Raw genomic sequence first — 25,505 nt, forward strand, 5'->3', positions numbered from 1 at the left:
ATATATATATCAAATGTCATTCCAGTCCTTTCAACTAGCACAATCAACAAAATCGGTGTAAATTTTGCAAAGACGATGGACAGTGACGGATCCAGGCCGAATACAATGAGTTTGATTGTTTATTTGATTTTTCATACTTTGTTAAAAATAGTATACTTTCTAGCCATCATAGCTAAAAAAAATTAGAGCAATGCAGAGGTAGGTACACGTGGAAGTTGTACTTTGATTTAGATTCAACCTAAAGGTAGCTATAAATAATTTGGTCTTCTGTACAAAGGACATTTTATCAACGATAAAAATATAACACAAGAGAAACATGTTTTATAAACTGATCTCTTAAGCATAACAATTCTAACTATGGCAACATTATTTTTTGTATTTGTCAGGAATATCTTTAGTGCGATATTTATTTGGATTTCCACCATTTTGTCCATGTCTGTTAGCCTCTTGGTCTTTAGCGGAGTCAGCAGCATATATATCGTATCCTTCGTCACTTACTTTCCCAATTACATTTTTTCCTTTTTGAAATGCCGTTTGATAAGCTTCTCTTACATCACTAAAACACAAGAAAAAATACAGATTTAAGTGTGATAAAAAAAAAAACCACTGTCTTACGTCTTTTCTATCCTTATTTTAATTAAGATAGACAACTCATTATCATTTTTTATAATATGAATACATATCACAGATGAACAGGATTTACTTGATTAACATTTACATTTATAAAACATTCTTGTTTCTGTCTGTAATTTTATTTTCATTTGTGTAAGCATATAAACTTAAAATCAATTTTCTATAAGCATTACAACATCTTTGTTCTTGTTTTCAATGACTGTGAGAAGTCAAAGATCGGAATGTATTGCCATTTGTGTTTTTGTGTTTTTTGTTTTTTTTCTTAGTACCGGTCTGACGAGTCAAGCTCTTTCCAACGTGTTATTATGGTTTTTATGTTGTGTTGTTACACCACTGACAAGTGAATGTTTCACAAACATGTTAAACCCCGTCACATTGTTTATGCCCCTGTTAAAAGACAAAAGACAATTATTCAATAACTTGTTGATTGTAAGCTGTCCATTTTGCTTTTTTTAGCTTATTATGGTGGTAAGAATGAATCAGGACATTTGTTTTTCTCTCTTTCTTTTATAGATTGTTTTAGCTTGCTATACGGTAGGAGTTTCAATCATATTTGAATGTTGTATACTTACCAGTTCTTTGGTTTCTGGCTGACGGTTTACTCATCAATATTAAAAATGGTAAAATTTGAAAATATATATTTCTAACTGATAGAGTTGTGATCTTTTTCTTTTACAGGTGAATATATTAATGTCATTGGTTTATGTCTGTCATATTCATTTTTAATAAATTGTTTTGTAATGCACAAGGCCTTCAGTTTCTCAATTAAATGATAACATATTTTGTCAGGTCAGAGCCTTTTATAGCCAACTGTACGTATGGGTTTTTCTCATTGCTGAAGTTTGTATGGTTGCCTTTACTTGCTTACATCCACTGCAATTGATATTTCAATTGGTTGATAGTTACCTCATTGCGTATGCATGGTTATCATACCACTTCTCATTATGTTCATAATAATGACATTTTTTCTATTTCTAAATCATTTGCACCATTCATGTAGTTTTCTCTCTGTCCCCCCCCCCCCCCCCCCCCCGAAAAAAAGTGATATGGCTATGGCAGAAATGATATGCCCCAAGTCAGTTATCCCAAACAGAACTCATGCCCACTCTGTCGAACAGTTTATTGCAATATTTTACTGGGTGGTATATTAACGGTATGTGGATTTTATCATTGTTCATTTCATTGAACCGAGTGGTCGAAGGATCTATAATAGATTGTTTGTTGTGGAGAATCATTTTTCTTATTTCAAGAGGATATAGTTACCTGATATGCTTTGCCGCTGCTTTACCACCAGGACCATGTTGTGCTGCCTTGAAGTTGGCTTTTGCATGAAAGTACTTGTCTGTTCCTTTTGCACTTTTGTCGTCTTTTACCATTTGTTAAGTGACAGTTTTCATTTCACTGTTTATATGTTATATATATTATAGGCCATTTAAAACATTATTTAAAGATCTAGGCAAAATATACATTTTGTTGTGTGTGCTTATAGTCGAAGGACTAAAAATCCTTCGTCACTTCAATCTTGAAATTGTTTGATAGATCTCTCTTATAGGTAATGTACATTGACTCATATTGCACTGATGAAGGACAGTCGCCAATATTAGTAAGTTGAACGTCATGACCTCTATGTCAGTAGGTTAAGTTCTATAAATTATCATTCAATAATGTCAAGTATTTTTTTTTATACAGTATTACATTTGTACTGATTGTAAACAATTATACATGTATTTAGATATATACTAGTCAACAAAAGAAACGATACACGACTTTGAAATAAAATTTATCAAAAAATATTAAATATAAAACAAAATGAGATACACTATATTAAAAAGCTTTCATTTGCAATGTATGCACATATGATAATGAAAATCAAAAAACTGTCGAAAAATAATAAATTCTGTGAGAACAATCATAGGGTGCAAATTACTTTTGCGGAAAATTGGATAGAAAATCGACACACAATTTTCTAAGTACTAAATGAATTTTCAAATTTTTTAAAAATTATCGAATATGCTAATCAAGTTATGTTCATGTTGTAACTAATGGGTTGAAGTATTTTTTTTTTTTTTAATTTTTGGTAAAAACAGGGTTTATAGAAATCTCAAAAAATGCAAAAACATTTGTTTTTCTTCATCTGAAATCAATGCCATAGATATGGAAACAACACACTGTAAATTTGGAACCTTTCAGATAAGTTTTAAGATTGTAACAGCTTTTTAAATTCGCTTTACACATACTGTCTATGGCAAATTAATTGATAATGTATACATTTTAACGATTTCTTTTATGGAGCCGAACTTTGCTTTAGAAATAAACGAAGAAACTGTATGATTTAAAAAAAATAATTAATGGCAAACATTGTCGAGTGGTTGGCATCATTCTTTGGAAGTTCTGTTTTTAAAATTGTCGTTTTATGTCAATATTGTCAAAAAAGTAAAATTACGCCAAATGGCGTCATGAAAGCCAAAAAAAATGTTTTTTTTAAAAAGAATTGATATATCCATGGTCATTAAGTATTACTACCTTCAATATTGGTCCTAGAAACAGAAAACTTTATCTTTAATTTGAAAAAAGTCTTGTATCGTTTCTTTTGTTGACTAGTATACATTAACAGTAATTTTGACACTAACTATCACCATATAGTTATAAATACGCGTATTCTCGTACGATACTTTTATGATGCTTTTTTTAATTCCATAAATCAAGATTTTGCATGAAGAATTTGCCTTTAGACATCAAGCAACCAAATATCGGCCAATTGTTAATTCAGATTGATCAAACTTACTTATATGTGCTGTGCATCTCTTTTGCGCCATTAACGTAACCTTTCACATAATCCTTTGCCTCTTTCGTCTTTGCTTTTACAGTAGCAATGGCTCCACCTATTGCCCCTTTCACTTTATCAATAACACTTGCTTTTGGCTTTTCTTGTTTCTGAACTGACTTTGTCGCTGACGAAGAACCGGATCTACTGGAACTAGATCTCCTACTACCACCCCACCACCCTCCGCCACTTTTCCGGTTTGTGTTTGAAGAACCAGATCTACTCAATGACCTGGATGATTCGCTACTTCTAGAACTAGAACGAGAACTTCCACCTCCTCCAAACCAGGCATGTGTTTCTTCAGTACAAACAACTAGGAGTACGACGAAAGTCAGTAATAGTGCACATTTCATGATTAAAATCTACAAAGTAAATGATTTTTGATTCAAGTGTTCAATTTGTCAAAATATTATTCAAGTGAGTAATAACTAACACTTATTAATTGAAAAACAAAATAAATGAACATAATTTACATTAATTGAAAGATATGGAATGCGTCATAAACTTGTGTTACCTGTTTATATATGTGTATTTGTTTTTGTTCGCTTAAAATCCTTTTTAATTTCATTTCATATATATTTATTGGTTGTTTATTCAGTTTCTGGTACATATTATGTTTATGACATCTTAAACTTAATTTCTTAAAAAAACCCAATTACAATGAGCTTCTTATACGATCAGAGCACTAACTGTGCACCAACAAAACAAAATATATAAAACTGAAGATTGAGCAACATCAAAGCAGCACACTTCTACCTAAAACAAACTTTGAAGAAAACTTGTGATCCTTTTAGCTTAAAATATATATACTTAATTTAAAAAAAAAGTAGGTCGTTTTACTTTCGAAAGATTACAAAAATACTTACTCCTTCAGATATTCTTATAACAATGGTCGAAGTTATAATTGTCCATATTTATAACGACTGAGACCCGTGATATTTTGCGTATCCTGCTTATTTCCCTGTAAAAATATCTGGAACGTGTCATCGATCCTGTATCTGTAGTATAAACGCGCCTTTTTCCTTACGTAATTAAAGATATTGCAAAAAGCATGTTTGACGTAATACACAATATAAATATGTTTTATGTAACTGATATTATCATTTGCATAACAACTATTGTGGTTGTAGAATTTCATCAATATGTATACACATGCTTGCAAAAAAATGAATCCTTAGGCGTTACAAATTGTTTGAAACTTAGAACAAATTTCGCACCCTTTCTATTATTCAAAACAAATTACTTGATGGATATTTACACAAATGAAAGGTGAAGAACAAATATGCTGGATAATATTTGCGATACTACCAGTCATTCGATGGCTTGATCCAGGAAGGCCGTTTAATCTCACGGTTAATAATCCAAAATTCTAAAATACAAGGAAGAATTTCTGTGTTTCTAGTATGTAAAGTGTATAAAATGAATCATATCTTGGACGCAATAATTTGGAAAAAAGTTCCATTCTTCCAAATTTCAAAGGAGAAGTGGAAAATATCAAAGTGATATTCAGACTCATTATATTCGAAGACAAACTAACAACGCCCCAAAACAACCGTAAAATAAACAAGTTAACAAAGTACACCGACGACAGATAAGGACTTAGTTACACTAACCAATAACAAAACAGGAGATTATCATAGGGGATCAGTCTGTGTAAGCAGATTCTGATCTTTACGTGATACTAGTCATTTGAGTCTAAAAAGCGTTGATAAGTTATGTCAAGTAACTAGTAGACATCATGTAGAAGCGGATTAGTCTCTTATTTACACAATGAAATCACCGAAATTGGTAATAAACAATCTTTAAAATATGTACAGATATGTTTCCAAAAATGGACACGTACAAGCTAGTATTTCGTCCTCGCTCAATAAGTATCATTTCTTTCCATAAAAGAAGTTAATACCAAAGTTGCCTCGTTGTTAAAATAGTAGTCGTTTGGCTTTTAATTAGCTGTTGGTAACTGCGAGCACTCTCAAACCGTATTTTTTAGTATATTCGAACTGTAAATACTGTCTATAATGTTTATTTTGTTATTTTATATTAATATGGATCTTGCCTATATACCAGCTTTGATTATTTGGAATTTCTACTTATTTTAAATTCTTCTAACTTCATTTGTATGAATATCAAGATTATTCTACTAAAATCTGTACAAGGAAGTTTTCGTTAGCTCTAATTGTATAGTTATATTGTTGATATTCACCCCAATTTGTATCTAGTGTTAAATAATATAAATAATTTATATGACAGAACTTTCTTGGTATTTCTCATTATTGGATGAATTTTATACACATTTATTAGTAGTACATCTAAAACGACAAAGTTATTTTTTATTTACCTGTAGATTTTATTAAAACGTTTTTTTTTCAAAAGCGATTTTTTTCGAAGGGTTAAATATTTCGCTGTGGTGTCTTGCCATGGCTTTGTTTGGACTTGTTTGTTTGCTTTTTGGCCCTGAATGTTTGTCCCTATTATGTTGTTAAACTGTGCATTTGCATTCAGGTATCGCAGATCAAATTTATTCATTCAAAGTGTGTTAATTTACGTTTTTTTTTATTGGGATAAGCCTTCCAATTGATAATTTATAGTGTGGTTTTCTATGTTGTGATGTTATGCTATTGTTTCAGAAAAAAAAGAGAAGGTTTGTGGGTACAAGTCAAATCGGCACCTGGTCAAATCGGCACCCATAGAAAAAGTCAAATGGGCACCTGGTTAAATTGGCATCTAGTCAAATCGGTATGCATTTAAAGTCAATTCGGCATCCAATAATATTTGATATAATATACGGGACTGGGACTATTATGCTAAGTTAGTACGCTAAGTATAATAGCATAATAGTCCCAGGTATAAATAATTCTAAAAATGTATAATAAATGATCTATTTTGGGGGTTTGAATTTTATCATGAATTACATGTACTGGAAAATACAAGTACCTCAGTATTACAATAATTTTACAGTAAAGAAATAGTACTAAATATTACAAGTAAATTTCCAGTACTACAGATTTTAAGTACAGAAATAATACCTAGGTAAAAGTAGCTGTGCAAGATAGAAAATATTCTTAACTCACTCCGTTTACCAACTCCGATTGAGTATAGAACAAACACTTCTCACTTCAACACTATTCAAAAGCTTGCAGCTGCAACTCAAATTTTGAAAAGCGTAATCGAAGTCTGAGCAAACAATTAAGAATAAGACATGGTTTGTGAAATAATTTCTTTTCTTTTCTTTTTTAGAAATTTCATCATGCGGTACATGTACTTGTTGGTTTACTAAAAACAATTGGTGTTTATCATTTTATGAACTTTTACAGTTTTATCTTTATTTTAATTTATATGAGTAGGTTCCTATTGGTGCCTTAATATGACTTTTGTCATGGCTCTGTATTTGGTGTACCAAATGCGGATGGACCCAAAGGTGAGCGTTGGATGCTATAAATTTGAATAGCTTTATATTTGTATTTGTGTGTACCCTTTTAGTACTTTATTTGCCATGTTGTTTATGTACGCTAATACATCACATACCTGTCAAGTTTCAAGTTTTCAAAATGCCCAAGGAGGTTTAGCCTGCAAGATGGCTGCCATACTCCTAAAAAAAACTTCTAGGGGTCCTTTATTTCAGTGTAATGTTGTTTTTTGGCTTCTTCATACTTTTATAAGCCTCAATTCATTGTCAAATTAATTGTTTTGTTAAAATTGTGGACATAATTGCTCTTTAAAAATTTCAACTTGGGAACCTCCATGGGGGAAATCCCCCGTAAATAGTGTCAGTTGGCAGGTATGACATCATAATACCATCTTTTTTTTTAGAGAACTGAGATTTCAGCAAGAGTCCTTTTTGCACATTACTATATGAAGCACAAAGACTGATGTTTACAGAGCAAATGTACATAGGCTGTCTATTTTTATTAATGTTTACACCAGTTATAAATTCAGGGTTGGTAAAATGTTTAAGAATTTATGATGCTTCTATGAGTAACACAATGAACGCATTTAAGACCGATTAAATCGTTATATATTGACGATTGACTATTTGATATTGAACGTTTCACCGATATACTAAATGGTATACCGCCAAAGCTTTTGATAAAATTCAAATTTAATTGACCGCAGTTTAGAAGTAATAACATAAACGGCACACACTTTATGCATCAGATGCATTTGCATACCATTAAAGTCTTCAGAGATACTCGAGGCAAATATTTTTAATATTCAAACACTCGTTAAAAGCTAAAAGAACCCAAAATATTCAAATATATAGCCAAAATCAATACACACAATCAAGGGTTCGAATTGACTTCTCTTAATCATAAAGCTGCAGGATGGTATTTCTCTCGAATCGTTACATCTAAACTAACCTTAAATTATTTTCATATCAAACTGATTTGCCATGTTTCTCAACAAAGCCCCCCTTCCTGGTAATATTTGACACATTTTTTCTTTTACTTTAACAGTAAAACTTTTACGGAAACTTGTACACATGTGTTCATTAAAGTTAACGGAACATTTGAGTGATTCGGACAGAAGACCAGATGAAATGACATTACTACTTTTATCTAGATATACAAAGATATGGTATAAGTGCCAATGAGACAACTCTCCATCCAAATCACAATGTATAAAAAGTAAACCATTAAAGGTCCAAATACGGCCTTCAAGACGGAGATTTGGCTCATATCTGTTTTTTTTTGTTGTTGACTAATATTCATTTTCACTGATTTAATTTATCTATATTACACTCAAAACGGACGTGTTAAACATGAATTTAATAAAAATAGTCAATAAAAATACTTAGTATATAGTATTGTTTGTTTACGACATAAACAAAGGGTGTTTTTTTTGTCATAAGTGTTTACTTAGGACAATCTAAATTAAGCGTGTATTTGCGTCATGAGGTTGTTACATAGTAGGTGAAGGATTTGTTTACAATACTAAATAAACAGGTCGTGGAAAAGTGCAATTGTTTGTTATTTTATATTTATAGAAATTCAGTTTTGAACTTTCCATCTATGAATTACATGCCTACTCATTCCGAATTAATTGTCTTCTTAACAATGGCAATGTATAAAAGTGTGTGCAAAACCTGTATATTTTTTTAATGTTTAACCTTGCATATCATAGTTATTAAAATGATGATTAAATACTATGATCATACATATACCCGAAACAAACGGACTAAAAATGATATTCCCATCTTGGGCACATTTCATATTCTAAGTTAGAAAGCATTTGAATTTTAGCTAAGTAGTTCAATTATCATAATGCTTTTACATATTTCGAACCTAGACAAGTTTCTGTTTATACACGAATTCATGAAGACGTTGAATTAAGTAGTTCAATTATAATAATGGTATTATATTCCGAACCTAGACAAGTTTCATGAACTCATTCTAATCGTTTGTTGATAAAAGAGGGACCAAAGATACCAAAGGGATAGTCAAACTCTTAAATCTAAAACAAACTGACAACGACAAGGCTAAAACTGAAAAAGACAAACAGAAAAACAATAGTACACATGACACAACATAGAAAACAAAAAATAAACAACACGAACCCCTCCAAAAACTAGGGGTGATCTCAGGTGCTCCGGAAGGGTAAGCAGATCCTGCTCCACATGATAAAGTTGTGCAAAATCCTGACAAAGAATCAATGATTCAAATTGACTTTTCTCAGTCATCAAGCTACATGATGGTATTTCTATCGAATCGTGACTGCTTATCTCAAGACATTGTTCATTTTAAACTGATTTGCCATGTCTTGAGATTCATTTTCATGTCAAACACTCAGTCCTGCTAACATTTAATACTGAGATATGTGACACATTTGTACTTTTAACAATATAACTTTGATAGAAACATTTACAAATAAAATTTAGGAACCATCACACAGATACATGGATGGAAATAAACATGTTTACTAGTCCTTGTGTTCATATTACATGTATCAACATATTTTCTATTTGGTGAATCGGGTACGATGATTATCGCAGAAAAGCAGTTGCATTTGCGAGAAAAAATACTTTTGAATTAGATAAAGGAAGATGTGGTATGAGCGCCAGTGAGACAACTCTCCAAGTAGCACTTTATAAAAGTAAACCATTATAGGCTAGGGTACGACATTTAACATGGAGCTATGGCTCACACCGAACACCAAGCTACAAAGGGCCCCAATTAGTACTTCTTTAAAACCACTCAAACGGAAAATCCAACGGTCTTATCTATATTAAGTATATTTATCAATGTCATGTGAGATACGTTAAATACGTCAGTATTTTTAGTCCGGACGTCGTCACGGAAATACTAATAATTTGAAATGTTGACAAAATCCTGGTAGTCACTCTAGGTATAATAATACATATATAATAATATGAGGAGCATTATTCAAATAAAAGAGGTTATAATTCGAGTTCAAACTCTGTCTTAATGACTAAATGTTTATTTGCTGTTTTTCTTTTAATCAAAGATATGATCGAACGATGACCTTCCCCGAGCTGGTGGGGATTCAATGTGTGTTAGAAGCATCTCTGCGCAATTAATAAAACGTAGAAATGCGATGATTGTTACGCTGAAGTGCAACGGAATACATCAATTATATTTTCAATGTATTTCATACAAAAAAAAGATGTGTATGATTTCCAATGAGACAACTCTCTACAAAATACCATAATGACACAGAAATGAACAACTATAGGTCACCGTAAGGCCTTCAACAATCAGCAAAGCCCATACTGCATAGTCAGCTATGGAAATCCCCGAAATGACAATGTAAAACAAATCAAACGAGAAAACTAACGGCCGTATGTACAAAAAATGAACGAACAACAAAAATATAACACAAAAACAAACGACAACCACTAAAGGTTCCTGTCTTGGGACAGGCACATATATATTCATGTTTGTTGGAGAAGTAAATTTCTTTACAAGAACGAGCTTTTTAAATAAGGTCGTTAGTCTTCTCGTTTGAATTGTTTTACATTGTCTTATCGGGGACTTTTATAGCTGACTATGCGGTATGGGCTTTGCTCATTGTTGAAGGCCGTACGGTGACCTACATGTATAGTTGTTAATGTTTGTGTCATTTTGGTCTTTTGTGAATAGTTTTTTTTTTTTTTTTTTAAACAATTAAATCATCTTTATTGCACTAAATGCTGTTTAACAATTTACCTAGCTTACAGCATTAGGCTAAGTATCCCTGTATATCAATTATTATACATCCAGGGAGAATATATAATAAAATATTATATTAATGTTAGTATTTTACAATAAAACATAATACATTATATTAATAAACATCAATACAAAAAATTCATTCATTTTTTGTGTGTGTGTGTATTTGTTTACAAATCTGGAAAAAATTACGGTTCTACTCCGTACCGTTTTGTTATTATATTATGTTTGTTTACCTTTTACTGTTTTACTTTCTCACATGTACATGCAACCTGTGTAGGAGTGTCTCGAGAATAGTGTATTGGAGTTAGCCTAACTTTAATATTGTGATATTTTTTTATTTCTCCTAGCTTACATTCTTGATCATGTTTATTTATAGAAATAAACATATAGGTAAGTGAATAATTATGTTAAAACTCAAATCAAAAGGTTATTTGCGATGCTTTATTCTTTTTGTTTGTGGCACCTCGTGGTATAATATTTAGACTAGGCCAAGGTAATTAGCATTATGTTAATTTGTCAACCAGTAATACTTTTACTTACAGGTTACAATATGTTGACGTCTTTATTTAATTTTTTTTCGGTTTCAATGTTTCTTATCGCATTTAATTTTATTATGTTGTTTATTTCCTTTTTAAAATTTTTAAAGATTTCTATCTTTGTTTCTTTTTTGTTTGAAACAAAACGTGCCTTATATATGGCGAAAAATATAACGGTTATCAGGGTGTTTATATCAGAATATTTTATATCTGCAATTTTATAGCCAGTTGTTAAATTTTCTATCGTTAGAATGTGTCTATCTATTTGAAGATAAAGTAATAGCTTATTTATTTCTTGCCAGTAAGAATTATTATACCGGCATGTAATAAAAAAATGTTTAGAATGAAATTCAAAACAGTGTGGCTGTGGCCATTGATTGACACATTAAATGCATCCATTGACTAGGACAATTTAGGTGAACGTTTGTATGTAACGACCACTGCTCGTTATGCACTTTTTAAAGACTCTTAAACTATTGGGTCACCAAAGGGTCTCAACACCTTAATAAAGTAATTCAAAAAAATAATCAGGAAAAAACACGATGTTTTGATTTATATCAGTTATATAAATCAAAACATAAAAATTATTCCTGATTAATTTTTCGAATTATTTTATAATTAAAGGCGTTAAGAAACCTGTGGTGACCCCACAGTTTAAATGTCTATCGTGGTTACGTCGTGAACAGTGGTCGTTACAGACAAACGTTCACGTAAATTGTCCCAGTCAATGGATGAATTTAATCTGTCAATCAATAGATACAGCCACACTGTTTTGAATTTCATTCTATAGTTGTCAATTTCTTTGCAAAAATTACAACTATTGTTTTCTAATACTTTCCACTGAGCTAGCAATTCATTGCATGGAAGGATGAAGTGGAGCAATTTCCATTTAAACATTTTAAATTTGTTGTTATCTAGGTAATTAAATATAAAATCAAGAGTGCTTTTAAATTTTACATTTTCATTTTCTTCAAAGATTCTTTCCCACTATAGAAAACCTACGGGTTTTTCTTGCTTATAGGGGACAAATAGTATTGAATATATTTCTTTATTACTCATTTCTGGATGAATATTATGATTTATTGAGTAGTATTTGCAGATTTTTTGTATTCTTTATATTTACTTTTGTTTTATATGAGCTTTCTTGCTTTTAAATATTCTGCCAATGTTTTGGAATAGCTTTCTTTAATAAAGATAATTCTCGAATCCAATCACGTTTATCTTTTATTTTGGATAATATTTTGTTGTCTGATATATAACCTTTCGCACTTCAGTGTTACCATTGCGCTTCAGCGCAGAAATGGGTCCGATTACTTTCAATGTAACTGATTAATTTACAATTACTTTGTCATTTGTACGATTAAATTAAATTAACGATTACATCATTTCTGAAAGTGTCGGATTAAATTAATGATTACATTAGCAAAGTAATTTTCACATGTCTGATTAATCTTTTATTTTATATATATTGTCCTACAGCTACAATATGTATACTCAATTGGAAATTGCAATAAAAACAACCCTAATTGGTTTCCTACCTATCAATTCAGAGTTGACAAAAGTCACAATATTAACAAAAGAAAATTGTAATTAATTACAGCTGATTAACGATTACAATTACAATTACCCCAAGTCTGCTTCAGCGTAACCACCGCACTTCAGCATGATCATCGTACTTCAGCATGACCATCGTACTTCAGCATGACCATCACACTTTAGCGTCCCCATCGCACTTCTGGGTTTTACATATACATGAGAAAAATTAAACATAATAAAAACAAATACATATTTTTTTTTAATAAAAATCGGTGTTTCGGGCAACATTCTTAGAATAAATAAATGCATATCTCAATAACGAAGTTAAATTCACATTACCTCGGGCATCCATCGCTGCAACTGTCATTGACGATAGAGTGTAGGCTTATTACTGTGACTTTAAAAAACTACGACCATAATGAGAAATAAAAAACCAAAGCAACTCTATCTTTTTAAAAATGGAACAAAGCAAGGAAAAAGTGCTATTGTGCAAACGAAACGTTATGCAGTCACATATTTATCAACCGACCAGTCATCTTTTTCTATACATAAAAACTCATTAAGTTGTGAAACTGATTTTATGTTGATACTTAATTTAACTAATCACAGATACCAGACTTACATCATTACACCAGATGCGTGTTTTCCCTGCAAAAGACTCTTTAATGCTATTTACACCCCACCCCACGACTTACATCATATTGTCCTGTGAATGAACAGGGTTAAGATAGGAGTAAATTGAGTTTAACAGATAGATCGCTTAAATTGGAAAATAGCAAAAATCAAATACATTTCACATACATTTATTATCAGGGATAAGTGGTATATATTTGTCAAGTTTAAGTTGTATTCGATTTCCTGACATTGTCACGCAAAAGAAAAACGAAGTTTGATATGATTCATACATCCAGTATTCCCCAATTATCAAGAAAGTACAAATATGTAAATGTGTATCCGGCCGAGAAACACTTTGGTACTTTATAAAGGAAACTTTTCATTGATAATAATTATAAATATATCTACATTTTATTGACAGTAAAACTTGAACTATGATGAATGCTAATGATCATACATACGATGAACCAGCTGAAGAGAAAGTATACACACAACTTGCATCCATTTCTAATGATTATCGAAAGTATGATGACTTAAAACGACCAGGCTCGCATCACTCATATTTTGAACCTCAACCAGATCCTAAACCACACCATGTATGCAAAGATGATAAAATCAAATTTTGGAAAGCATTCACTACTGTTATTATCATAGGATTAGTAGCTGGGCTAACGTACATTGTGATTAAGTTTCACTATAATACAGAAGTATGTATTAAAGTTAATGACAGCGGAAATGAAGATTTTCGGATATCAGAAACTAGGGCAAAATGTCCAAATGATTGGCAAACTTTTGATAATTGGTGTTATAAAGAATTCCCAGAACGGCGAACATGGTCTCAGGCTCGTGATCATTGTCGAAGCATTGGAACTGATCTTGTTAGTGTTCATACTGAAAGGGAAACCAGTTTTCTGATAAATAATTTTACACAGACGTTTCAGTGGATAGGACTCAGCAATTATCATAATAATGGGAAGTTTGTCTGGAGTGATGGAACAATTTTGAATTATACTGACTGGATAAAAAACGAACCGAATAACTTCAATAATAACGAGAACTGTATACACCTTTTAAGTTTATACCCTAAGAAGTGGAATGACAACAACTGTTTTATGTCATTTAGATTTATTTGCAAAATGCAAGTTTATCCAAGATGTGGGCCTGGTGTGTGGATATATTACAAGGATTATTGTTATTCATTTAATACAGTACTTGAAGTCGATTTTACAGAAGCCCGTAGATTTTGTCGGAACAATGGTTCAGATTTAGTTATCATTGGGTCCAAAGAGGAATATAATTTCATTATAAGTCAAACTACTAAACATCAAGGTGCTGATTTTTGGATTGGATTACAGAAACACAGGAATCAGACATACAGCTGGATAGATGGCAGTCATCCTACGTACCTGGCCTGGGGGATAAATGAACCCAAAGCAGATAATAATTTATGTGTCAAATCATCTAGCATGTATGGAAATTGGTATGGTGATAGTTGCAGCAATCAAAATCTGGTTGTTTGCGAGAAACGCTTACTAGTCTAAAAACTGAACATTTGTAAAAAGTTTTGAAAATGAAAAATAAATTTCACTGATTTATTCTTGTTTTTTTTTACTTGAAACCATAAGATAAGTTCTCGCCAAGTGATCACAAGATGATGAAATATTACTGAACGAAGACCCTTCAATATTTCATTGAGTATCAATGGGACGAATATTTTCTAAAACAATACAACGCAAAAATTTGAACGCAAAGTATTTCTCCAGATGTAATGTATGGTAGATGAAGAACGCATCGAAACTTTTAAAAAATTCACCACAACTGTGCATAACAACAATTATTCTCTTTGTTTATGAACCACAGCAATGTTGAACGCAATGATAAGCGTGGGAACAGTGTGTTTTGCGTTATCATCTAGCCGATAAAGTTCATTTGGCACTATGAGTTACAATCATTACTGTAGAATCATAAATCTGAGTTATGATAAAACCTAATGATTATATGAATTTAGCCATATACTAATGGGCGTGTACCTAGCAAGGTTAACTGAGCCACATATGCTGTTGCTTGTTAGTATTTGTTAGTATGTTTTATATTTTCAGAGGAGTCTGGGTTAGTGATTAATGATATATGTTATACTGGAGGATATTTTTCGCGTTTTACCGCTAATTCTTTTATATGTTACTAACTAAGAAACTACTCTTCAAACGAACAACACATCCTTCGTATTCAATGCAAAATAACAAAATAACAATGATTTAACTCGCTTAGGGAAAACAAAAAATAAGACGGATCGGTTAAGATATAAAAAAGAAGATGTGATATGATTCCCGCTGAGACAACTATCCACAAAAGACCAAAATGACACATGCAAACATTAACAATTATAGGTCACCGTACGACCTTCAACAATACTTCAACAAGATACACGTTTTACATGAAAGGAAGGTAAACCGTTTTCTTAAAAATATTCCTGGAACCAATAGAGTAAATAGTTATGTTGATATGCAACCTGAATGATCAAACACATGCTTGTACTACCTGATACCGTATTATTTTCGCGGGGTTTACATTTTCGCTTAAATTCGCAGATACAACAAAGTCGATTAAATGAATTCCTCCAATTTAAAAGTGTTCATGAAAAGGTATTGATAAAATTTTTGAATCCGCCAAAATAATAAACGCAATATATTTCGTATACCTTATTCAATGAAAATTGCCGAATTTAACACCCGCGAAAATAACCCGCTATATGGTATTAAGTTGACAGACTGATCATGGTTTACCATAAAATTGAGATAGGAAATGTATGGGGAACGTGTCAAAGCGACAACAACCTGACCATAGAACGGACAGCAGTCGAAAAACACCATGGGTCTTCAATATAGAGGGAAACTCACGCACCCGGAGGCGTTCTTCAGCTGGCCACTAAACAAAAATGTATATTTGTTCAGTGATAATGGAAGTCATTCTAAACTTCCAATTATACTCAAGAAACAAAAAATAAAAATCATACAAGACTAACAAAGGCTGTGCATTTGTTATTTTAAATGTTGATTAAATCTTGATTTTCACACCAGTCGTAAGAGAACAAATAGAAAAACCTAATGCAAATTTACACAATAATGTTGTTCGAGATTAACCCCTTGTCAGAGAAAGATCTTCAGGAATAAATCTTAAACCATCAGGAAAAAGTAATATAACAAAAAAACTGAACTCCGAGGAAAATTCAAAGCAGAAAGTCCCTTGTCAAATGGATAAATCAAAAGCTCAAAGACACACAACGACTGGACAACAACTGTCTCATTAATTCCTGACTTGGTACAAGTTTAGGTAGAAAATGTTGTTAAACCTGATTTTATAGCTTAAACCTCTCACTTGTACGACAGTCTCAGTTAATTTCATTTTAGGGACAACGATGTGTAAACAAAACAAACTAATATAACAGGATATGATTTTCAAATAGTGGTATAGGAGAACAGCTGATATAGACTTCGAACAAAACTAAAAAATATCAGAATGACATACAACAGCCGCATAGACGTTCAACGGACAACTATGAACCATGATTTGCCTTGAAAAATGGGATGCATGTATGTATTTCTGAAGGATCAGTATTTTGTATTCCATTTGTGGAACTGACATATTACAACTTGCAAGATACAATTCGACGATAAGTTGCATTCTATTATGTCATTATTGAAGGAAAAAAATGATTGTGAGTAAGACAAGTGAAAATACTGATAGAAATTAACCAAATTAAGATGGCTTCAACTATACAACTATAAAGAACGACTTCAGCTTAAATAACCTTTTACTATTGCTTTGATTTTTTGTCAGATATTCGAAATCCTTTAGTTGGATTCATGCTAGTGTCTATTAAAAGTGTTCCCGCGTATCCTTACTTTTCTTTTCATAATTTTCATATATATTGTTTAAAAAAACGTTTTGGAAAATCTAATATAATTTTTGTTATTATGTTTTTATAGGTTTTTTTTTCTACAAGAAAGGGGCCAATATTGAATATATAAAAATCTATAAAGAGACAGTTCCCAATGGCTTATATCTCGAAAAAAGCATACGAACCCTTAATTTTTTCTGCTTTTCTAGTTCCTTAATTTATATACTATCAATTTATTACAGTCTTTCAACAAGTTTTTTTGAAACAGAGTAGCAAACATCCTTAACATTTAGAAACTCTGGTTCAATAAGGCCGTTGTCTACATATATAAAAAAATTTATGATCGGAATAAAAAAAAAGAAGAATACTGTTACCACTAGATTGTATGCAGTTAATAAACTGATGGTTGAAGAATTTTACAATAGATAATTCAAAGGCAAATTGATATCAAGCGAAGTTTTTTTTCATGCTTACACATGATACTGAAAAGACTTACACATAACCAGAACATAAAAAAACCAACCCACTTCTGTTTTAAGACGAAAGAGAGGAGTAACTGATTTAAACTAGAGGCTCTAAAGAGCCTGTGTCGCTCACCTTGGTCTATGTGAATATTAAACAAAGGACACAGATGGATTTATGACAAAATTGTGTTTTGGTGATGGGGATGTGTTTGTAGATCTTACATTTCTAAACATTATTGCTGCTTACAACTATCTCTATCTATAATGAACTTGGCTCAATAGATTCAGTGGAAAATGTTAGTAAAAATGTACAAATTTTATAAAAATTGTTAAAAATTTACTAAAAAGGGCAATAACTCCCTAGGGGGTCAATTGACTATTTTGGTCATGTTGACTTATTTTTAGGTCTTACTTTGGTGTACATTATTGCTGTTTACAGTTTATCTCTATCTATAGTAATATTCAAGATAATAACCAAAAACAGCAAAGTTTCCTTAAAATGACCAATTAAGGGACAGTAACCTAACAACGAGTTGTGTGTTAAAAATACATCCGATAAACCTGTCAATATTGTTAATTTGATAGCGATATTGATCATTGAGAATTATAGAAAATGTTTTTTTAAGTACTGTTTACAGTATGTGTTATAACTAACAGACGTTGTTGTCGGATTCTTTCTTGATTTTATCATCAGTATGGACTTTCGCTTTTTGAATGTAACTTGGAGGCCTGTATATTTTGTTAAAACTTTTTGTATACAGAGATACGGATTATTAGTAGTTCATATAAAGAAGGGCGAAATATACCACAGAGACAGTCAAAATAAACTGAAAACGCAATGGCTAAATAAGTAAAAAGACAAATAAAAGTACACAACAAGCAACATAAAAAACTAAGCTACACAAATTCTACCAAAAAAACCCCACTTAGGTGCTGCGGATCGGGAAACATATCATGCAACACATTTGGAACCTGTCGTGTTGCTCATGTGTTAACCTGCATATTGACGTCGAATCCAGAATCCTGATTGCTTTTATAACAAACAAAACATACATAATGTATATTTCATAATGGACACAATGTTTTTAACGTTGAGATGTAGCCTTTTTTACGCAGACGGAGGGCGTTTTTTTATGGACATTATTTTTTCATATTTACACAACACGTACTTAGGAAGATTAATGTTTTTTTTATGATCCGTACACAAATCTCAATTAAAATACCAGGCTCATAAAGCAATAAACATGACGCGTTTTTTGTAAGCAGATAACTAATTCATTGCACTTATACTTACCGTAAATTAGAATCAATCGATGAATTTATTGGGAAAACGAACTTCAATTTATTCTGCCATAGGCGACAATACTAGCATTTTCTAAATTACCACTTTTTATAATAAAAACCTGGATAAAATAGTTATGTGTGGTGTTAGTACTTTATTATTTTATTTTAAAATTGAAGCCAAATAGAATCATGTCCAATTACAACGGTCCTTGTTTATGTTATCCATGCCCACCGTTTATTTACAATTAAATTTATGAAATTTTGGAAGCCTTTTAGAATAATTCACTAGAATTTTTTTTAATATGTTTTAAAATGTATATTGTAAATGTACACACTGCAGATATTCATAGACACATTTAAAAAATATTGTGCCATTACATCCAATTACAACGCTCCAAACTTGACTTCCTTCACCTGCCTTGGGTACACAAAAAGCCACCCGAATGCTGGGAAAATGAAATAGTGCCTATTGTAAAATGGCGAATAAATACGATAGGAATAGGGTTACATCCCTGTTAACTAAGAACAATTTAAATTAGAAAAAAAACCCGAACTCTATTTTGTTTATATTGGATAGGTCATATAAGAGATAAGGTAGATTTCCGGACATTGTCATACACTGAAATATGTGTAGGTTTGTTGATTTATAAAAATCCCGTCTTTCATATTTGTCATTTTTAAGTACACTTAATCGCTCGAGGCAATAATCCTCAGTTATATCTATACACAAATATAAAAGTGCATCCGCATCATAAATATTGTGTTTATGTTATTTATAAAGGTAAATATTCATGGAACACGATATAGCCAGGTTTTATAAAAAGTAATTGAAATATAATGAAAACTAGTAATCATATTTACGACGAACCTTCTGATGAAACAGGATATACACAACTTGCATCAATTTCAGATAATGTTCAAAAGTATGACGACTTAAAGCAATCAGACTCGCATCACTCATATTTCGAACCTCAACCAAACCCTCAACCATATGTGAACAAAGATGTGAAAGTAAGATTGGTTGTTTCTAATGTTCATGATAAAAAATCAAAGTGTCTTATAAGAATATGGATAGCGTTCACTACTGTTATCATAATAGGATTAGTAGCTGGGCTAACATACATTGTGATTCAATCTAACTATAATACAGAAGTATGTATTATATCTAAAGACAGTATAAATGGAGGTTTTCTGATATCAAATATTTGGACAGAATGTCCAAGTAATTGGAAGACGTTCGATAATTGGTGTTATAAAGAATTTTCAGAACGGCGATTATGGTTTCAGGCTCGTGAATATTGTCGAAGTATTGGAACTGATCTTGTTAGTGTTCATAATGAAAAGGAAAATAATTTTCTAATAACAAATTTTACACAGACTTCTTCGTGGATAGGACTCAGCAATTTGCATAACAATGCGAAATATGTCTGGAGTGACGGATCAATTTTAAATTTTACTGATTGGGGAGAATCAGAACCGAATAACTTCAATAATAACGAGAACTGCGCCCAACTTTTTTTGAAACCGGACTCTCAAAAGTGGAATGACAATAATTGTTTTATGTCGTTAAGATTTACATGCAAAACGCAAATTTATCCAAAATGTAGGCCTGGGGAATGGTTATATCATAAGAATTCTTGTTATTCAATCAATACATTACTCGATGTTGATTTTACAGAAGCCCGTACATTTTGTAGGGAAAATGGTTCAGATTTAGTTATGATTGGGTCTAAAGAGGAATACAATTTTATAATAAGTCAAACTACAAAACACCAAGGTGCTGATTTTTGGATTGGATTACAGAAACACAGGAATCAGACATACAGCTGGATAGATGGCAGTCATCCTACGTACCTCGCCTGGGGGATAAATGAACCCAAAGCAGATAATAATTTATGTGTCAAATCATCTAGCTTGTATGGAAATTGGTATGGTGATAGTTGCAGCAATCAAAATCTGGTTGTTTGCGAGAAACGATTAATTTGAAATGAGTAATTTGTCAATTGTTTAAGGCGCATGCATGGTTCGAATTATTTAGTATATGTTTTTGATTTATTTGTTTTTAGTTTCTGTCCAATGATATTAAATGTTCTTTTTATATATGTTTCTACTTTTACGATACACTTTATTAAAAAACTGTATGCAACTGGTTTCTAATTTTGAATGATTTGTTTATCATTATTTTATACTTATGTTACAAACAAGTACAATTATAAACCTATAAAACGATTGAATTTCTTATAAGAATAAAAATGCCTGTGGGCAATACCAATCATTACATTCAAAGGTGTTCCATATATAATTAAATCATCAAGCTTTCAACAGTTAAACATGCATATTTTGACATTTTAGTGACTATATAGCGTGTTAACAATATATATAATCTTAAATATATTGATTATTGTTTGAGAGTACATTGCAGAGAACATAACAGCAATCTTGACTGATAAACTAAAATCCAATAAAACCATCGTTCGTTATTGGCTTTAGGTTCTGGGAAGTAAATTACATGTATAGAGCTGAGGTATATATGTCGCAGAGACAGCGAATGAACAATAGAAATACCTAAGATATTAAGAAGTCTATACATAGGTATGATACATTGTACATTATACGAAAATTAAAGTTGATTTATAAACATACATTTGTTAATTAGATTAATAATTGCAAGGTAACAAATCGGAGGCATTAGTTCGCTCAAACCGACCTTCCTTAAAGTGTCTGTAAATTAGATTAGATTTATTCTTTAGAAAGGCTTATTGATTCGTAAACAGAACGAAGAATTTTAAAATGGGTTAAATAAGTTTACGGTACCAATTTTCTTGCACCAGATGCGCATTTCGACAATACATGTCTCTTCAGTGTATATATTTGAAATCCAAAGCTTGTATAAAATATGAAGAGCTATAATCCAAAAGGTCCAAAAAGTAAAGCCAAATCCGTGAAAGGAATCAGAGATTTGCATGAGAGAGATACATTCCTTAATTTATAATAATTTCTATCATTTTGTAACAGCAAATGTTAATAACACAAAAAATCCATATTTTTATGCCAGGAGCGAAGTACTGGCTACTGGGCTGGTAATACCTTCGGGGACTTATAGTCCACCAGCAGAGGCATCGACCCAGTGGTAGTTATAAAGTTAACGGAATCAATTTTCTTGCACCAGATGCGCATTTCGACAATACATGTCTCTTCAGTGATACTCATGGCCAAAATATTTGAAATCCAAAGCTGATATAAAAGATGAAGAGCTATAATCCAAAAGGTCCAAAAAGTATATACCCTTGTAATCTACCAGTTGAGGTGGAGTATATCCTCGTTCTGTGAAATTCAATTTTCAGATGATTGAAAAAAGAGTTTGGTTTTCACGTCGTAAAATTGTAGGGTAACTACAAATAAACTTTTGTAGAAAAAGAGCGCATTCTTATTCATGTCACTACTTAATCGTTGTTACTAACGAAAATATCATCTCAGCAATACTATTCAATATAAATGATTTAACATTCATTAAATCATATGGTCGGATCTGAGCTACGCCTGTATTGTTTTATGGACGTAATTACGGAAATGAAAATTGTAATCTAAAGTGCTGGATAAAACCTTATCGTCACATTAGTCATTAAAGTACAAATATTATAACCTGAGTCGTATAAAGCATTAATATAGTTGTATTATTGTAATCTTTCTTCGACCTCTTGTATATGTAGTCCCTGCATACCTTTCGTATTTTTCTAACTCTTTATATAACTTTGAATTATGCCATAACACTTTCAGTTGTCTTAAAAACGAACATACTAATGTATTTTCAGTTCAACACACAACTTCAAATGTAATATATTTATTCGTAATTTTTAATTCACGCTACTGTGTGTATTTCATGAAGAACAATGATAATATATATATATATGAAGATGTGGCATCAGTTTTAATGGGACAACATTCCATCCAAGTAACAGTAACAGTTACCAACACCAGTAGACAGTTAACAGTAAACAATTGTTGGTCAAGGTACGGCCTTCAACACGGAGCAATGTAAAGCTAAGTAAATTGTTGAAAAGCTTTTAGTGCAATAAAGATGCATTAATTGTTTTAGAAAAAAAAGAAATGCAGTTTATTAATTTACTACGTAATAATTTTGTTGTTAGGCGTTTTAACTTTCTCTTGATACAAAAAATGAAATCAACACGTTTATAATTGCTTGCGTCCGAAGCGCTTTTCTAGATTTACCGTCATCAGGAACGCTCAGAGCCAAACATATAAACACGTGTCTTAAACAAAATGGTGAGGTATAACTACCAATAGGATATTCGCATTTCTGATTTGAGTCATTCTGATGTTTGGAGACAGCACATGCATACCTGTTCGAATTTGTGATAGAGTACACGCAGTCGTAACATTTCATATATTTCTTTTCGTGAAGTAAAAGAGATAAATCGCAGAACTTAAAACGAACGTGTTTTATCCCGAATTCAGATAGTGAGTTGCAATGACGTACACTCCGCCTTACACAATTTTTTAAATTCTCAGTCAAGAATTCACCTGTTACAATAGCGTACAAATATATATATATATATATATATATATAAGTACGTCTGAGTCAGTGACAACCCTACAACAGATGTATTCATCGGATCGCCATCAATGATGGTGATACATGGCTGTGTACATAATGTATATACAACTCGTCTTAACATCAAACCAACAATGTTAGATCTGTAAATTTGCTTTCGCAAATTTTTGGTTCTTCCCTCGCCGGGATTCGAACCCATGCTACTGTGATATCGTGACACCAAATCGCCTGCACTGCAGCCGTCCCGCTAGACCACACGACCACCTGGGCTCTCAAAAAAAGAGCTTTCGGTGGCCATATGTTACCTTTCCACGTCAGTTTTAATCTAGCGGCGTACTGCAGTACATGATATATAAGGCATGAAGATGTTATTGTTACAGATCAGCTAAATTATCTATAGTAAAGGATCCTACAAATTAATGTAAGATACAGTCACAGAAAATAATTATATTCATAAGGAGCGAAGTACGGGCTACTGGGCTGGTAATACCTTCGGGGACTTATAGTCCACCAGCAGAGGCATCGACCCAGTGGTAGTTATAAAGTTAACGGAATCAATTTTCTTGCACCAGATGCGCATTTCGACAATACATGTCTCTTCAGTGATACTCATGGCCAAAATATTTGAAATCCAAAGCTGATATAAAAGATGAAGAGCTATAATCCAAAAGGTCCAAAAAGTATATACCCTTGTAATCTACCAGTTGAGGTGGAGTATATCCTCGTTCTGTGAAATTCAATTTTCAGATGATTGAAAAAAGAGTTTGGTTTTCACGTCGTAAAATTGTAGGGTAACTACAAATAAACTTTTGTAGAAAAAGAGCGCATTCTTATTCATGTCACTACTTAATCGTTGTTACTAACGAAAATATCATCTCAGCAATACTATTCAATATAAATGATTTAACATTCATTAAATCATATGGTCGGATCTGAGCTACGCCTGTATTGTTTTATGGACGTAATTACGGAAATGAAAATTGTAATCTAAAGTGCTGGATAAAACCTTATCGTCACATTAGTCATTAAAGTACAAATATTATAACCTGAGTCGTATAAAGCATTAATATAGTTGTATTATTGTAATCTTTCTTCGACCTCTTGTATATGTAGTCCCTGCATACCTTTCGTATTTTTCTAACTCTTTATATAACTTTGAATTATGCCATAACACTTTCAGTTGTCTTAAAAACGAACATACTAATGTATTTTCAGTTCAACACACAACTTCAAATGTAATATATTTATTCGTAATTTTTAATTCACGCTACTGTGTGTATTTCATGAAGAACAATGATAATATATATATATATGAAGATGTGGCATCAGTTTTAATGGGACAACATTCCATCCAAGTAACAGTAACAGTTACCAACACCAGTAGACAGTTAACAGTAAACAATTGTTGGTCAAGGTACGGCCTTCAACACGGAGCAATGTAAAGCTAAGTAAATTGTTGAAAAGCTTTTAGTGCAATAAAGATGCATTAATTGTTTTAGAAAAAAAAGAAATGCAGTTTATTAATTTACTACGTAATAATTTTGTTGTTAGGCGTTTTAACTTTCTCTTGATACAAAAAATGAAATCAACACGTTTATAATTGCTTGCGTCCGAAGCGCTTTTCTAGATTTACCGTCATCAGGAACGCTCAGAGCCAAACATATAAACACGTGTCTTAAACAAAATGGTGAGGTATAACTACCAATAGGATATTCGCATTTCTGATTTGAGTCATTCTGATGTTTGGAGACAGCACATGCATACCTGTTCGAATTTGTGATAGAGTACACGCAGTCGTAACATTTCATATATTTCTTTTCGTGAAGTAAAAGAGATAAATCGCAGAACTTAAAACGAACGTGTTTTATCCCGAATTCAGATAGTGAGTTGCAATGACGTACACTCCGCCTTACACAATTTTTTAAATTCTCAGTCAAGAATTCACCTGTTACAATAGCGTACAAATATATATA

General features: G+C 31.8%; 2 protein-coding genes and 1 pseudogene across 2 annotated transcripts; 2 read left to right on the plus strand and 1 right to left on the minus strand.

Moving 5' to 3' along the window:
• Positions 1-306: 306 nt before the first annotated feature.
• LOC134685575 (uncharacterized) lies at positions 307-4,433 on the minus strand (annotated as a pseudogene).
• A 6,434-nt stretch (positions 4,434-10,867) lies between these two features.
• Positions 10,868-14,908, plus strand: LOC134685578 (macrophage mannose receptor 1-like). The gene is made up of 2 exons (XM_063545394.1): positions 10,868-11,016; positions 13,735-14,908. The coding sequence occupies exon 2, from the start codon at positions 13,748-13,750 to the stop codon at positions 14,852-14,854; it is 1,107 nt and encodes a 368-aa protein (XP_063401464.1). The 5' UTR covers positions 10,868-11,016; positions 13,735-13,747; the 3' UTR covers positions 14,855-14,908.
• Positions 14,909-19,764: 4,856 nt separating this feature from the next.
• On the plus strand, positions 19,765-21,109 carry LOC134685577 (C-type mannose receptor 2-like). Its single transcript, XM_063545393.1, has one exon. It carries the CDS (start codon positions 19,797-19,799, stop codon positions 20,943-20,945), a length of 1,149 nt encoding a protein of 382 aa, XP_063401463.1. The 5' UTR covers positions 19,765-19,796; the 3' UTR covers positions 20,946-21,109.
• Positions 21,110-25,505: the final 4,396 nt, after the last annotated feature.

The sequence above is a fragment of the Mytilus trossulus genome, chromosome 9 (assembly GCF_036588685.1).
Source record: "Mytilus trossulus isolate FHL-02 chromosome 9, PNRI_Mtr1.1.1.hap1, whole genome shotgun sequence".
NCBI classification, from domain to species: domain Eukaryota; kingdom Metazoa; phylum Mollusca; class Bivalvia; order Mytilida; family Mytilidae; genus Mytilus; species Mytilus trossulus.